This window comes from Psittacula echo, assembly GCF_963264785.1.
Source record: "Psittacula echo genome assembly, chromosome: 10".
Classification (NCBI taxonomy): Eukaryota; Metazoa; Chordata; class Aves; order Psittaciformes; family Psittacidae; genus Psittacula; species Psittacula echo.
Window position 1 is genome coordinate 13,867,886 of NC_137741.1, and position 16,614 is coordinate 13,884,499.

Consider the following 16,614-nt stretch of genomic DNA (forward strand, 5'->3'; position numbering starts at 1 on the left):
GAGTGGTCTACAAGGCGAGCAGCAGTCCGTGCTCTGATGCCTCAGGTATTGGCTTTAAAAAACTAATACTGTATTTAAAAAAACAAAACCATAAAAGAGATGTGCTTGAAATTCTAACAGTGCACTTCTAACTGCACAACCAACTGCTGTACATGAGAAGCCGTCTACAGTAGTATAAAAATCATGACACACTGAGGAAGACAGCATCGCTGATGCTAGGATACAGAAAATTACTTTAAAAACCTTATTTTTAGATTGAATTCAGGATCAAAGTATATTATAACTACACTTAACAGCGGTTTGTTGGATAAAAGAGAGGAGCAGCACTTTTTTCAAATAATTTTTCACTTTTTAGAGAAATATTTTTAAACATTTTAGAAGGAGTGACATTTACATCATGTCAAGCATCTTCTGTGCAGGGATACAAACTGCTCCTCCACTGCTTTCTCCCTGACAATCAGCCTCTTTCAAAAGCATGCTCCATTGTACAGATGCTGACCACCTTGCTCAGCTAGTGCAGCATCTAGGCACCATTTACAGAAGTCAATGAATTTCATTCCGGGATAGCAGAGCTTTGCCCGTCTCATTCAATGAGCAGTCATTCATTGTGAATGCGAAAGGGAGAAGGCTCCAAGAGAATAAACATGCATGGATTTAAAAGAATAGTGCATGGCTTGCTCACCTAAGAAGATATTTTCCCAATTTCTGGCAGAGAAGAGATATACGGATTTTTGTTTGTTCTCAGTGTGATTCTGGTGAGGCGAGTACAGACCAGGAGATCTGAGGCCTCTCTAGTACTGCATCTAGAGACATAAAGAGTCCCTAGTCTCAGCTTACAGGGTAAGAGATCGGTCCCAGATTTAGCAAGAGAAACAGTAGGGAGGACTCTTCCTGGATACTGAAAACTACATGCTCTTCTCAGAGAAGGTCAGGAAAGCAAAGCCAGATGGGAACATCACAATATGGCTGTTAAACCCACGTCCCTGGGTCATTTTTGCTGCAGCCTAGCCACCTGCATTGCTTGCCAGCATGAAACCTGCGTGAGCAGAGCAGGCTGTGGGAGAGGGGCATGCCTGCTTTCCAAGGCATTATGCTGACAGGATGGACTGCATGATGTGCACGGTGCTTCCCCTTGGAGGCACCCCAGAATTCAAGAGGAGCTATGAGATGGCAGATCCTAGTGCTGTGAGGTCTAAGAATTGCTGTGGACATTGAGATCTTCTAAATGGGTTGATGTTTCAAGGTCTGTGATGGTCCCTGAACATGCAAAGGTGGAGGGCAGCTGTCCCCTTCGTCCTCTGCAAAGGCTGGCTGCCACTGTCCAACCTCAAAGGTTATGAACAACCTGCATGTGGGAACGCCGGGTTCCATCGTGAACAATTCCTTCTCCTCCCATCCCAGAAGAAATGATCTGCATAAAAATGCTGACCTTAGAACCCAACCTCTGTAACTCACCATGCATATGAAATACTGAATAAAAAACTTTCTACCTCATTTCTGATGAAGACATATGGTGGGTGACTCATCCAAGAGGAAGGTGATTAACCTACCCCTGCAGAAAAGCATACAGCATTCAGAATACTCAAGAGTCCTCAACATACTTGGTAAGCTGAAAATCCCGTATTTAACAGAATAGGAAGGTTAAACAGAAGGGATTGCTTGGGAATCCAAGCAAAAATTCAAGTTATCACTGTGTGCGCAGTGGACAATAGTCCAATTGATATCTATTACCAACTCACTCTAAAAAAATTATACACTACAAAACCATCTCACTGCTGGCAGCTAATGATTTCCTAGTAATAGCCCACCACCTTGCACTGTTAAAATGTGAGGTTTCTCAGTATAAAAAAGTACTTCACAGAAAGGAAATGCACCAAATATAGAAAATGCAATCTCGACGTCTTTACAGTCATTTTTTACAAGGCGGTATTTTTGGGAAAGCAAGAACAATAGAAATTAAAGCAGCCAGTGAGAAATGCAGAGAGTTATAGGCCTCGATTCAGTGCAAAACCAGACTAATAGCTTATGTAAGTTAATGTTTGTTCTGAATAGAGAACCACCTGAATTAAAAGTAAGAACACCTATGTTAAGTGATGGAGACTCCCATGATACTTAAATCCTCTATGTGTATCAGCAAACTTTTCAGTGCACTCCAGAATGGACCCTTTGTAAAGGCAAAAGAAACCAGTACAGGAAATCACTTCATACAGCACAAGATATACATAAAGTACCAAAATGTACACACATTCAAGTTTAAGTTAGAAAAGGCAGAGCTGAATCTTCAGCGAGACAGGCCTACATTATGTTGCTTAATCTCACATTCAAAGTGACCTAAAACCTACAAGAATAAAAGAAAACAGAATATTGTGTCTGCTTCCACAAACTTAAGCTTAAAGCAAGGCATTGGAATTGAGCAGTAGGCACTGTAACACGAAATTACCTTACCTTTTCTTTGTTAATCTTTGTTACTTCATTATCTATTTAAAAATTACAATTCAAAGGAAATATTAGGTATCATTCACATTCAAATATTTAAGACTCAGAGATTTTTTTTTTCTTAAATCAAGCAAAGTTTTTCATCTCTGAGGTAGATAACAATAAAATAATAATAAAGGAGCTGTCAATGAACACCAACAAGTGCTGGAGCTCCTCTGCTGGCACTGACGCACCCTAAGGAGGAGAGAGCAAGCCCTGCACCACTATCCAAAACATGAGAAATGCGTCTTCTGGTTTAGTAGCTTCTATAGAAATGTAACACAGAAAAAGCAGAGCCAAAATTACACTTGAAATGGCCTTGGAGAAGAACTTCCATTCCTGCTTTGCAAGCTACTCCGAAAATGGTGGAAACATGCCCAGGTCAGCAAAATCTTCAATGTTGTAATTGCCAGTACCCTGCGTTGGATCCCCTGGCATTGGTAGCATGTCCTGCATGATAATGAAAAATCAAAGTGAAGTGTCACTTCCTGACATGTTATCCAGACACAAACTGTTTCCTGTTCATCTTTTCAATGTAAAACCAGAAAAGACCAAGTTTAGATAAACAAGGTGAAAAACAGACCTGTGCAGGGGGGTAGGCTAAGGCTTGTGCGCTACTTATGTTTTGCTGAAGTGTTTCTGAACAGGAGGTGGGACTTTAACAGGGCAGAAGTTTTGGATTGCTCCTCTGAATAAGGCACATTTGAGCTGCCACATGCTCCTTCCAGGCTGAAACAGCTCCCTTTGGATAGGTTGAGAACATATGGAGAGAAAAACTCTCTGGTTTTGCTATATGGGAGGTATTCAACATCTCACACTCCTGCACAGAAAGCAACTCTTGCTGTATAAGCTTGGGTATGGGGAGGGTATCACCTGCTCACCAGCAAGTCAGCTCTTAGTCCTGAGGAACACTAAAGAATGGACATCCACCCCAGCTAACAAGATGCCCAAGCAGCCTTCATGAATGTACAGAGGCAAAGAAAATACCAGGAACTTCTCAGGAGAAATGGCATTTCATGGTAATTGCTCCCACGTGTCTTGAGCCAAGTGAGGTCCCTGCAGGAGGCTTCAAAAAAAACTCAACCTTTCCTCTCAGCTGGAGACCGAAGCCACAGGGAAAAGATATTCCTTGCTGAGAAAACCAGAGCTTATGCTTGCCTTTCCTGTTAGTCCTTATAATAACAAACTCTTACTGCAAAGCCAAGTTTTGCCAGGGATGGCTCATTATCCTTACAATAAAACAAAACCTAAAGAGCAAATAAGAAAGCTCACAGGGTTGGCTCTGTGAAGGAATAACTACTGTGAACTGCTTTGTACTGATAAATTACCCCCAAATAAGATAGATTAGAATCCATCTGAGATCTCTTCAGCATCCCTGTTGATGGTGGTGAAAGAGGCTGTGAACGCAGCTGGCAGTTTCTCAGCCTTCATTTTCTGACCAAAACTTGCACTTATTTTAAATTTTTCCACATTCCTTCCCAGCCAAGGGGAATTTGTAGCTGCCCTCACCTATTTACACTTCCATCTCTAAAGACATTTCTGCTGCTGGAGCCTCTGTAGCAAGGTCACCTCAGGTACAGACTCAGCAGGGTAGCTCCCCTCCTGAGTTTGCCTCTCTCTTTATGTCCAGCGAACCCATAGTTGGCTTCAGGCACAAACAATGCAAGCAGCTTCTTGGAAGCATTTTAACTGGGCTCATCTAGGTTTCCCATCACATCCTGCTATTGTCCTAATTCCCTCCAAATGCACAGTCCTCTAAGAGCTCTGCAGGTGAGCCCAGTTCTCCCTTTCTCCCTTGTCCCTCCTTCCCACTAATTCCATAAGACATTTGCTGGGACACAAAGTTGCTGCTTGGAGCCCCATGTCTCTGTGGGCCACCGGCTCCATGGAATTACCCTGAATATGCTTTTGGGTTAAAGTATGTGCAAAGCCATTAAACTTTGCTAACAGAGAGAAATGACACAGATTTCTCTTGCCTGAGCCATGGGGTAAAAGCATGCAGACAGGTAGTTACTCTAGATGTAGTAATGTTATTTGTTCCTCTGTGAAGCAATGGTTTGCTCACACAGGAATATTTTCAGGCTAATGTCTCTCCTGCAGCATTCCTGCGAGTGACTAAGCATGAGCCCGGTCTAGCAAGTGAATTTACTTTCTAAAAGATAATGAGGTGCCCCACTTCAAACCTTGCTTGGGGCTTGAATTGTCCTTTCTGCATTTATCTGCATTGTTTTGTTGCAAACTGCCTTCTTGATCTAACTTAAAAACAAGTTATACAAGGATAGAGGCCTTATTAGTTAACTTATGAAGTCCTACTCCATCTGTACTGAAGGCCCCAAGTTATACTTAATATTAAAAAATCAGCTAGTCGAAGAGGATTTTTTACCAGCTATCTGATACCGGACTGGCTTTAACCTTAAAAAAGTATTGGCCACTATCTTCTATGCAGTATCAGACTCCTTACCTGCTTGAATCATCAAAGAAAATTACACTGACGTCTAACTGGACTTGTCTGGAATTTTAGAGGCCAGCACCAGGATAAGAAAGACACTCTACTTGGGACTATTTCTTTGCTTCCCTGCAAAACACATAAGCCCTAAGTATAGGGTGCAGAGAGAAGGGAAAACAGCATTTTAGATCAGCAAAGATGCTGTTCTTCTGCAGAAAACAAAAACATCTCAGCTGTAGTTAATGACAGCTAATAGCAGTGCCAAACTATGGCAGCACATAGCAAGAGGTACTTGCTCCAAGCCCTGCTAGCAGCCTGATCTTTGAGGGTCACAGTTCTTCAGGTCAGCTTTGAGCTGTTGTCAGAGGGACTTTGGGCTCACTGAACTCTCCTCACCTGGAACACCTCGGTCTGGCTGGGCTGCGGGTGTGAATGCTGGTCGCTACTTTGCTGGTTGTGATGTTGGCTCTGCCACTGGGACCAGACTTCGGAAGGTCTCCCCTGGAACTGGCCACTGCTCTGGCCACCTTCAGCTGGATGGGGGAAGAAAGGGCAGAAGTCAGAGAGCAGCTCCTTCAGAACTCCCACCTGCTTTTGAGGCTTCAACCATCAATGCCTGTGTTTGCACATCACCTCAGAAAACAGATCCCAAGTGACACCCAGGCCCTGTGGGGTGGAAGCACTGAACCAGTTTCAGCCCTGAATTGCAGGGTGGGGGCTAACCTAAGAGCAAAGCTCATTGCTGTGGCTGCACAGGCATGGCAGATGAATTGCTCACAGCAAAACATACAGTGACAGTGTAAGCCAGGCAATGGAGAACAATTTTCAAAGCATCCCCCCTGCTTATGTGCCATTTTACTTAAATACCAAACTGCATCATCTGAATGCTCTTGCTTTTTAAAAGACTAATTCTTGCAGAGCAGTGGGTGCACAGTTACCTACTCAGCTAGGAAACATGTAAGCAGAACTAAGATTTTTGTAAGCAGATGTAAAGCCAGTAAGATCAACAGGCAACAGCCTTGCTGTGTTAAATGCAGACACTGTTGTATTAAATGCAGTGTTGCTTGTGGACTACCATGTCCTCCAATATTAACACTGAAAAATAATTTCTTTAACATGCAGCTTATAGCAAATTACTATCCTTTTCATATGGTGATGGCATCTTAGAAGCCTGAGGCCATTTAAATGTCACAGAGTAACATGAACAGCAATGTGTTATGGTAAATACACTTAAAATGATGACCTCAGGGAGATGCATTTCCTCTAAATATGCTACTAGAAAAAAGAAACAGGATGCCACACATATTGCTTTGGTCACATATTACACATACTGTTTTCATGAGTACAGTCACAGGTCACACATAAGCTGGATTCATATTGCCGTCCATTTCTATAGACTATCGTAAAATGTATAAAATTTCTGGATAATTTTCTTTCAATTATTTACAATATCTCCTTCTAAGAATTAGCATTTTAGAAAGCTTCCTACCAGGCTTATGCCTTTTCTCTGAACATTTTCCTTCTCTTTTTTTAACTACTCCTGCTGTTTTTGCTTGTTTTTCCCTCACTGCAGAGAACTAAGCTGGGTATACCGAGCTGGTTCTCCCCAGTTATCAATGCCCTCTGCCAAGGATGCCAAATTGCCTGTGCCAAACATCCACACGTGTGCTACATCAGGTCTCTGATAACCAGACTCAATCATACCAAATCGATCACTACTCATAATTATGGCTTCAGAAAATACAGAAACACGTGCTTAATCCAATACTTGTGGCTACCAGCAAAACCATGCAAGACAAATAAAGCAAACATGTCACAGAAAAGCGAACAGTGTGTAGTGATGTATTTCTATCACATCTGAAGTGGATAATTACAGTTCTTCCCTCACTGACATTACCACAAGCAATAATTCAGCTGACTCAGAAACCCTGCAGCTATTTTATGGGACAAAATAAAATCCATCTAAGTTACCCTTTAAAAGAAAGCTGCAAGTTATTTTTTTCTCAGAACAACACATTGAAATTAACTCAGTGAGGCAAATGATGCTGCTTTTCAGCAAAACAGTTACTGCCAGCCAGAGGTTCAAGACATTCGTCTCTGTGAAGGCTGAGTTATTAATAGTATCCAAACTGATGTAGGTCAGGAAATGTTTCTCATTAGGTGAAAGAGTTCCTGCCAAGTAGCTTAGGCTTGAAATACAAGGCTGTCTCATAAACAAATGTACAAAGCCTGATGCAAATGGAAATGGAGGCATGAATAATGCTCTGTGGGAAGAGCTGTTTCGATGCACCTTTTCCACTTGGTGAGGCTGATCTGCAACAGGTCTGTACCCATTTTATTCTCAAGGAACAAGAGAAAAATGACACACATTAGCACACTGCTACCTATGTTGTTTGGAATGGCACGTTATTACCCACCAGCAACATTTTTCATGTTTGTTTACCACTGACGGATTCATAATATTTTTTACTCTTGAATATTATTCTGCTGGTGGAGTGCACAAAACTTACCAAGGGGTCATCTACTGGGTCACAGTCTGAAAGCCACTAAATTAGCATGTAATAGGAAAAGAAAACCATTTCAAAACATGGCACCTACACTGATGAGGTTAGTAGCACAGGGGAATACGAGAAAAACTATTTCCAGCCAAACTCCAACAAGCCATCTCTGGGCAGAAGAACACTGCCGTGCAGTCACGGAAGTTGAAAAACGAAGAGAATGTCAATATGTGCCATTTAAGAGTTCTCCTCAAAAGTAAAAAGAAATTGAACCTGCTGACCACAATTTGACAGGACAGGTAACTATTGATGTTAGCAGCTTCTGAATCATTCATGTCACTATTTACTGGGGGAAAAAAAAAAGACAGTTCCCTCATACCATAAAATACCACAATATCCTGAAGTGTGTTCGATGGAGGAGATGCAGCAAGGAGGGAACAGGTCATGTCTGTCCACCATACTCAACAGCAGAATGCAAAACCCTTTCCCCACCTGGGCTTCCCAACCAACCCAACAAAAGAAAGGTTGGAGGATTGTTAATATTGAGGAGTTTCATTTTTATATGCATTTCTGTGTTAGGTCATTTAAAACTTACCAAACCCTGCACTTCGGTTTGCTAAGCTTGAGTAGGCATTCCCACTTGGAGAAGAGGTGGCTGGGCTGGACAGGGGGCTGTATGACGACGGATCAGCTGGGTAGGTGTGACTTGTTCCAATCCCAAAGGGAGATGACTGAGCCTTGCCAGACTGTGATGGAATTTGCTGAGGAGTAAAGGGTAAAAGAAGGAATAAGTTGCACTTTCAAGGAACAGCACAGCAGACTTACTTTTTAACAGTGTAAAGCAAAGACTATAGAAACCCTAGAGATGCAAATAGCCACGATATTTCTGTCTCAGCCATATTTCATTTCTGTCAAAGCCAACTTATTGCTGCAGAAGGAACACAACAAACTATAAACTAAGACAGAGCTCTCTTGCTTATTAATTCACATGTACTCAGTATCAGAGCTATGATTTTCTTCACCTTCTTATAAGGACTAATCTCAAACTGAACAGGTATAAAGAATTCACCTTTATTTGCCAGGTGTTTTGATTTTGCAGTGCCATAGTAAATTCATGGTTATCTGAATGTGTTACAGAATATATGCAGTTCTCAGATGACCAGAGTCTCCAGTGCCTGGAGTAAATGGTCAAAGACATTCCAAAACTAATAAGCTGCTTTCTCTCTCTGCCTAAGTCCAGGCAGCAGTTATTTTGCCTTGTAAAAGGTTTAGGAGTGAGTGTGAATCACCAGCCCTGGGAGCACAGAAGGAACAGATTCACTTTGCTTTAACTGGGGAGCTGAGTCAATTTAAGGTATTAAAAATCGATTTGCTACCATTTTAATATACATAATGGCTTTGTCATATGATCTCCAAGAATGTTACACAAATGATTTAACACTGCAGGCCACTTTGAAACATGTACAGCATGTACACTGAGACTAAGGGAGGTGAAGTGTCTCATCCAAAGTTATGTGCTACAGCAACATTTAATGCTACAGACAGAAACTGCTTATAAACCATTTTCTGCATCCTGAACAAATCCAGCAGCTCCAAGAAAAACTCACTGCCTAACCAATTCCACAAGCAGAAATTAAAGGTGATTAGGTCTCCAGATACTTCTAATGATGTGCACTGTTACTGGCAATCAATGCACTCAAGCGAAGCTATTATCTCCTGGAAGACAGGGAGCAAAATGAAGCCCTCATAATCCAAGGGTAAACAGTCAGTGACTAGTTACACCACTTAGACACACGCAAGTCCTTGAAGCTGGATGGGACCCACTCAGGTACAGAGGTATGGGTACAGAGGGAGCTGGTGGACATGCTCATCAGGCTAAGTAACTTCTGCTCTGAATTCTTGCCTGGATTTGTATAAGCCCCTTTCTGATAACTCTGCAGACTGTGCATAATATTGCTGGGTGCAAGGTCTTGATCGAAGAAAAAATTATCACAGCCTTAACACTAAAGATAAAACGGCTGTCCTCTTTTGCTTCATTCAGTGCACATGGAAGTGCAGGACTGAGACCTGCCACTGGGATTTATGTCAGCATAGCGACTGCCACTATTATGGACACTATTACAAACTAAATGCAATTACACACAGGACAGTTGTCTTAAATTACTATAACCTGCCAAGGAACAGAAGTGGGGGAACCAATTTCTCTCCAACCATAAATGATAATGACAAAGTACATTAAATCATGTTATAAGTGGGGTCTACTAGCTCTTCTGTAAAAAGCACAGAGATTGGAAATCTTTAATGACCATGAAAATAAAACACCTTTAATCAATACCTGTCCTGGAAATGGTGGGCGATTTCCTGTCCAGGCAACCTGACTCTGATTTAGCTGGCGAGATATCTGTGTCAGATTCTGGCCTGATGAAGAAGAAGACTGGATGTCGTTCACACCAGGCACATGTACCACAGATGAACTAAAGGAACAGAAACAGTGCCTCATTTGTAAGTTATATTCCCAGTGCACAAATAATATTCCACACATGGAAATTTTGATAATCACATTAAAACTAATGGTTCAATCTGTCTTGATAAAAAAATTACTTAAAACCATCACAAAACTATGACACACATTGGCATTCTGAAATGTCAGTCAAATAGACACAGAGGGCAAAATTATTTTGAATTAGACTTCTGTAATCTCTTTGAAAGGGCTTGCAAGGATAAAATCAGTCTGACACATGGTGCATAAACACTTAGCTCCATACTAGTTTAATACTTAATGCATTAAAAAAAACCTGCTTGTGGAGAGTATTCAGTCAGGTATTGAATTTTAAATTAGTGCTTAAACTCAATTTAAGCATTTGTTTAAATGCTATACTAAATGAAGATGCACGAAAAGATGATACCTATAAGCACTTCTTTATTTGTTTTCTGCCTGGGAAATGAAGAAGCGTGTGTTATATATTAAAAATCTGAGCTTTTAATTCCTTTTTTCACCAACTGATGCTAAAGAGCAGTATGCAGTTATATACCCAGGCAAAAGAATCATCAAGACAGAAACTTAAGCTATGGTAATAGCTTTGGAATTTAAATAAAAAGGTATTTCCAAAGGAACTCATTTATATGTTATCTGTTTCCTAAACACTGAATTTCACTACAGAGAAATTTCCCAGAAATTCCGAAGACAATTTTATGAAGGACTGCTCCACTTTAGTATTTATTCTCATGAAAATCTAGAACAACTGAATCTGTGTAACCACACATTGTCAGCACACTTTTCTATATTTTCATATATTATACATTCATTATTTTACATGTCATCTATAAACACATAAATTAATATAAATGAAGACACAACATATAAAAATGCTCTTGTGCATCAACTGAAACGGATTGTTCTTTTCTCCAGTCTCTTCCCTATTGCCTATTTTCACAGTCTTGCAGAGAAAGAAGAGAGCAGATTGGGAAAAGAAGTAAACAAGGCTGAGCAGAGAGGAAGCAGGAATCTGAATCCTCTGAGAAGGCTGACAAAAGCCCTCCCAGAGTGGTAAGCAAAACGTGGCAGGCATTTGAATATGGGACTTGCTATTCTCTCTTTCTTAAGCTGCTGAAAACCAAAGTGTGTGTTCAGGAATTCTTTGTAGAGTTTGTTTTCTGTTAGCTGGGATTTTTTTAAATTTATTTTTTATTTTATTTTTCAGTATTACAGAGTCTCTGAAGAGGCAAACGTGGACCAGAAGGTCCATCTAAATCTGGCTGAGCCGAGAAGCACACAACAACTGCTGGGAAGGGCTGTCCCCACTGCCAATGCCTGTCCAGCTGGATTGGCAAGTCCCATCATTGCAGGGACTTGGACTGTATCTGGAACATGTACTTTGAAACCAGGAGCCTGTAAAATAGTGCCTAAAGGCTGTCAGAACGGACCAGGCTGGAGAGCATTCAAGGAGGACAGTTCACCAAGGGTGGAAATGCTGGCAGATGTGTCATTATTTGATGTAATAGAACAGCAGCAGGAAGAAAGCTAGTGTTAAACATCAGGAATTAACAAAGGAAATGAAAAAAAAAAAACCCACACCAAACCCCATGATGGCAGGCCAACCATCCAGCAATATACAATATCCAATTAAAAGACATTTTAATTTACTGTCATATTCCCCCCTAAGTCATTCTTAGTTTTAATCTGACAAAACACATGCATGGGGATTTTATTTCTCCCCACTGAGGTTATTAGCAACTTTAATTTTAAGGACATATGGGTTTAAATAAAATTATCATTTGCAGATTTGTTCTAATTCCTGGACCTGAAAGCCTCTAAATGGCTGTTCCTTCACTTTCACAATCTTGAAAAATACAGGAGGATGAAACTCCAGTGTGACAGTCCCAGAATGGTGATAGGAAAGACACCAAGGTAAGTATAATCACTCTCAAAAATTCTCCAGAAATGAAGGCAAACTCTCAAACTTCAGATTAGGCAAATCTATATTGCCAGCTGGCAGGCAACAACATGCACTCTGAGTTACTCAAAAATGCCTTGGAAAATGTCAAACCACCACCTTATGTGCATCTGAAAGCTGCCTTATAAAACTACTCATGTCTGTTTCTAGCTCTCACCAAGGACTATGAATGAAGCATCCTCTGTTCCCTTTAATAAGGTGTCCACACTGATGCTCTTCAAGTCAGACTGCAGAAGTACTGACAGCTCTAAGTGCAAAACAAAACTTTGCACCAACCTAGCTTGGTTGAATGTTGCTCAGATCTCTGAGCTTGCCTCACCACCTCTCACATTTATTTCTCTTTGTGATTGTTGATGCTTCTTAGCTTTTTTTCAATTACATCATCACAGCAACAAGTATTTTTAATAGAGATATCAAGACCATCTCAGCCTGTAAGCCTAGCCCAAGTGCTGAGATACCACACAGGACAAGAGTACACAAACTAAATCTCATTCATGTAAAGAAAGCCCCTGCACCTTAGGCTGGTTTTGTTTCCACAAGATCAAAGGGGAACAGCTCCCCACTCTCAGACAGAAACTGATATGTTTATAATCTGGATTACAGTACCTGAAAGTCTTTCCCGAATGTCCTGGCTGAAATGGGCTTCCCTGTGAGTAAAGCTGCTGGTTTCCTGCTGTCGATGCTGAGGCCATCATTTTTTTATCTGCTACAGAAGAAAACCAAATCACAGAAAAAAAGAAGTTTAGGGGATGAGAAAATGAAGGCAAAATTATTTAATGAGAATCGCAATATATATATATATTTGCGTCAGGGAGTTTTCTTACCCTCTTCAAGCTTCATGAAGAAGTCCTGTGGAACATATTAAGAGTGACACAAAAGGGATATATGACAATTCAGTAGGAAACAAGAGGCACAGCTGGTTTGTGTGTACTTCATACCCTCTTTTCAGGATGTACCTCATTAATGCTATTGTTTGCAAAGAACATAACACTGGTACGTGCCCTCTGGTCACACACAGCACAGACCTTCTCTGTGCCTGCTGGAAGCTGCTCCTGACCACATAGGCAGGAGGAGGAATGTGAGACAGTTGCTCTGGCTGAGGTAGGGAGTGATGAGGGCATGGGTCCAGCTACAGGATGAAAAAGCGGAACAAAGGTTTTCTGAAAGAAAGATGGGATGTCTGCCCAGGGGAAATGCCACATGAAACAAGCCTGGTAAGAAGAAGCTGACGCACATGTGCCTCTATGTCTACCTGGGGGTGGCCTCAGGTGAGGGTATGTTTCTGGTGCCACGAGAAGCCCCCCACTGTTACCGCAGCCTGAGGGTCTCCAAAACCTGCCCACTTGAGCTGTGGCAATGCAAAACACTGGTCTCTTATGGATTATGATGTCCTGTATGTGGCTCGAGGGAGCCATGAAACAGGATGCAAGCATCCCATGGGGGCGTAAGACAGACTAGCGTAGTGAATAACACACACATGGAGATGCCATTAACTTTTATAGTCTACTCTTAATGTGGCAACTGGAGATCAGTCTCTAATTGAAAGAAATGAGATTGGGTGAACAGTGCCATTCAGTCCCTTAATTTAATTTTCTGGCACTGGATTATTCCAAAGACCAGGGAAACCTAACTACTACTACTTCTCTGAAAATCATCTGAAGGTCTGCCTCGCCACCCTTCCCCATCTTACCTTATTACTTCCAAGTGCACCTGTTGCCACACACCAATGACAGGTCTAGAAATCAAGTCTGCCTCCTCATTGGCTCAGAAAACCAACCGTATCCTGGGCTGCATCAAAAGTAGTGTGACCAGCAGGTCAAAGGAGGTGATCCTGCCCCTCTACTCTGCTCTCGTGAGACCTCACTTGGAGCACTGTGTGCAGTTCTGGTGTCCTCAACATAAAAAGGACATGGAACTGTTGGAACAAGTCCAGGGGAGGGCCACGAGGATGATCAGGGGACTGGAGCACCTCCCGTATGAAGACAGGCTGAGAAAGTTGGGGCTGTTCAGCCTGGAGAAGAGAAGGCTGCGTGGAGACCTCATAGCAGCCTTCCGGTACTGGAAGGGGGCCTACAAGGATGCTGGGGAGGGACTCTTTATCAGGGACTGTAGTGACAGGACAAGGGGTAACGGGTTCAAACTTAAACAGGGGAAGTTTAGATTGGATATAAGGAAGAAATTCTTTACTGAGAGGGTGGTGAGGCACTGGAATGGGTTGCCCAGGGAGGTTGTGAATGCTCCATCCTTGGCGGTGTTCAAGGCCAGGTTGGATGAGGCCTTGGGTGACATGGTTTAGTGTGGGGTGTCCCTGCCCAAGGCAGGGGGGTTGGAACTAGATGATCTCAAGGTCCTTTCCAACCCTAACTATTCTATGATTCCATGATTTTTCCCTTTGCTCTCTCCAGCTTTCCACTCATTTGACACGATGCTCTCCTGGACAAAAGGCCTATTCAACTCATAAGTAATAAGAGTATATTTTAGTTTTCCCCAGCTTTTAGAGACCTTGTTAGCATGGCTCACCAAAGGCCTCCCAACACACAACAGCTCTTCACTGTTGCGTAAATTATTCTTATGTTATGTTCCTAACAAGAATCTAAGCTCACCTTCTGAAAGAAGTTACCTCAAATTACCTCCCAGGAGCCTTGGAGAAGTGTGTAGGCCACTGATGCAAGCTGTCACTGCTTTTCCTCTGTCATGTAGAAATCTGTAGAAATTCCTCACTAGCTACATACTACCCAGCACAGACACCGAGTCTGGGCTGCAAACTTATGCTCTCATATGAGAAAGCAAAGGAGAAATGAGGACAAGGTCCAGAGAAGGTTGTGTAGGTAACAGGAAGAATTGAGAATGGAAGATGTGAAGATGTGCCACTTTCTAAGGTCACCCTTTACAGGGATACCAAACTCTCAGGGTTGGAAGAGACTGAGCCAAAATCCTGCGGGTACTTCACATATTTGAGAACAACTCACCAGCAAAACTGAGCATGCACTAAATGAACTGGAATTCCTCAAGGGGAGCAGAGTTGCCATGGCAGCTTCCAGGGTCTGCGCTGCAGGATGAGGCCAGGACAAAGGGAACAGCTAAACTAATCATGAGCAGCTAAATTGGCTTTGAAATCTCTCTCCTGAGTTACCCTGAATGCTCTTTAGCCTCTGAATCTGGCCCACACCTATTCCACCCGTACTGCCACGCAGGCCTTTATACACTAATTCTCTGCTCTCACCCTTGATACAACATTGAAAACCTATTTTGTTTTGGTGTTTTAGCTGCATTCTTAGACCTGTTTCTCTCTAAACCCCATTACTGTACTGGTCAATGATATGCCCTTCTCCCAGCAGGACCAGTGCATCTGCCTTTAGAAGGCAGATCTCTGTAAGAATCACATCATCCTGTGCTTCTATGCACTTTCATGAATTGGTGAAACCAGGCTTTCTCTCCCCACTTTTGTTTTTTAATTATGTGTGGCCACATAATTAAAAACATGGCAACAATTTCCCCATGGAAAACCTGTATTTTTACAGAACGTAGCAGAGAATGAGATCAGGTAACAACATAATGCAAATGTCTTGCAGGCAGCATGCAGGTTTGTCAATATTGGTTTTGGCCAATGTATCTCATCTCTAACTGTGAACCATCTTTTTTTATCATTCAGAGAAGACCTTGATCACAGGTCCCATGAGAAATTCAGACAGGGTGAATGTCCCAAAGAAAGCATAGCCTGTAAATTGATAAGAGTGAAAAGAGAAATGGCATTTTCAAGCATATAACCTCCCAGCTACCTCACAGCTTGACAGACCCTTAACCCTAACCCCTATCCACAAACAGTTGAGAGCTGGCTGAAAAAGAGCCAATAAGGCAGCCAAAAAGCAAGATGTTCTTGCTTGGAAAAACATGTTCTGGTGTTTAGGGTTGGACTCTTGCTACCTTCTAATGGACCCCTTTTATGGCCTCAGTTGTTGACTTCACTGTTAGAGTAGACAGACAAGGATGAACAAAAATAACAGAGAAGTCCTAGCAACAGGAGGACAGAATATCAAGTTTGTTCTGCAGTTACAATGCCCTCTCCATTTGAAAAGGCCAATCCAGACATAAAAAACCAATGCAGTGAGGTCATCTCCCAACACCCCTGGAGTCAAACCCTGTGGGTCACTTCCTTCATGCGCTGCGTGACACTTGCACATTGATTTATTTAAAACAAATGTAAAAACTTCTCTTTTTCAGTGAGGACAGTTAAGAACAATAAACAAGTTCTTCCACGAGCAGTGGAATTAACAAGCCTGGTTTCCTACAGATACATCTCAGATGACCCCTTCAGCTGCCAGTCTTCTCAATGACTTCCGTCTGTCAGGATAACAGGCAGCATAGGCTGGGGCTAGTTTGAGTCAGCTATGTCTGTCCCATTGACAAGTTGGCTGCTATCTCTTAGAACAGGGCTAGGAAACGTTTTGGTGGGGACACTCAGTAAGGACTTCTATATTTTCACAAGCTGTAGGAGAACATACTATTTCTGAGACTCTTATCACTCTTATAAGAACTTGGCAACAAGTTCAGAAGTTGTAGGAAAAAAAGCAAGGCCTCACTCACAGGTAATGTGACTGGAGGTGCCCCAACTGACCAGAAACCAAGTATATTATTACACTTTAAGCAGCACGTGTCTCTGAAAGCATCAATGTAAAAGCTGATGGCAGATAAAAAAAACTCTAAAAACTACATGGCAACTTTCTTAATCCATGTCTATTTT

General features: G+C 42.0%; 1 protein-coding gene across 1 annotated transcript in view; it reads right to left on the reverse strand.

Annotated features, from left to right (window-relative positions):
- Positions 1-2,826: 2,826 nt before the first annotated feature.
- Positions 2,827-16,614, reverse strand: part of ARNT2 (aryl hydrocarbon receptor nuclear translocator 2) — a gene marked incomplete at its 3' end in the record, with an annotated part of 101,872 nt that continues 88,084 nt past the window's right edge. Inside the window, exons 15-19 of the mRNA XM_080626788.1 lie at positions 12,480-12,579; positions 9,755-9,893; positions 8,015-8,180; positions 5,318-5,454; positions 2,827-2,925 (exon numbers count right to left, since the gene is read on the reverse strand). Of these exons, the coding sequence (XP_080482914.1) occupies positions 2,827-2,925; positions 5,318-5,454; positions 8,015-8,180; positions 9,755-9,893; positions 12,480-12,579 (641 nt within the window). The remainder of the gene's footprint in view (positions 2,926-5,317; positions 5,455-8,014; positions 8,181-9,754; positions 9,894-12,479; positions 12,580-16,614) is intronic.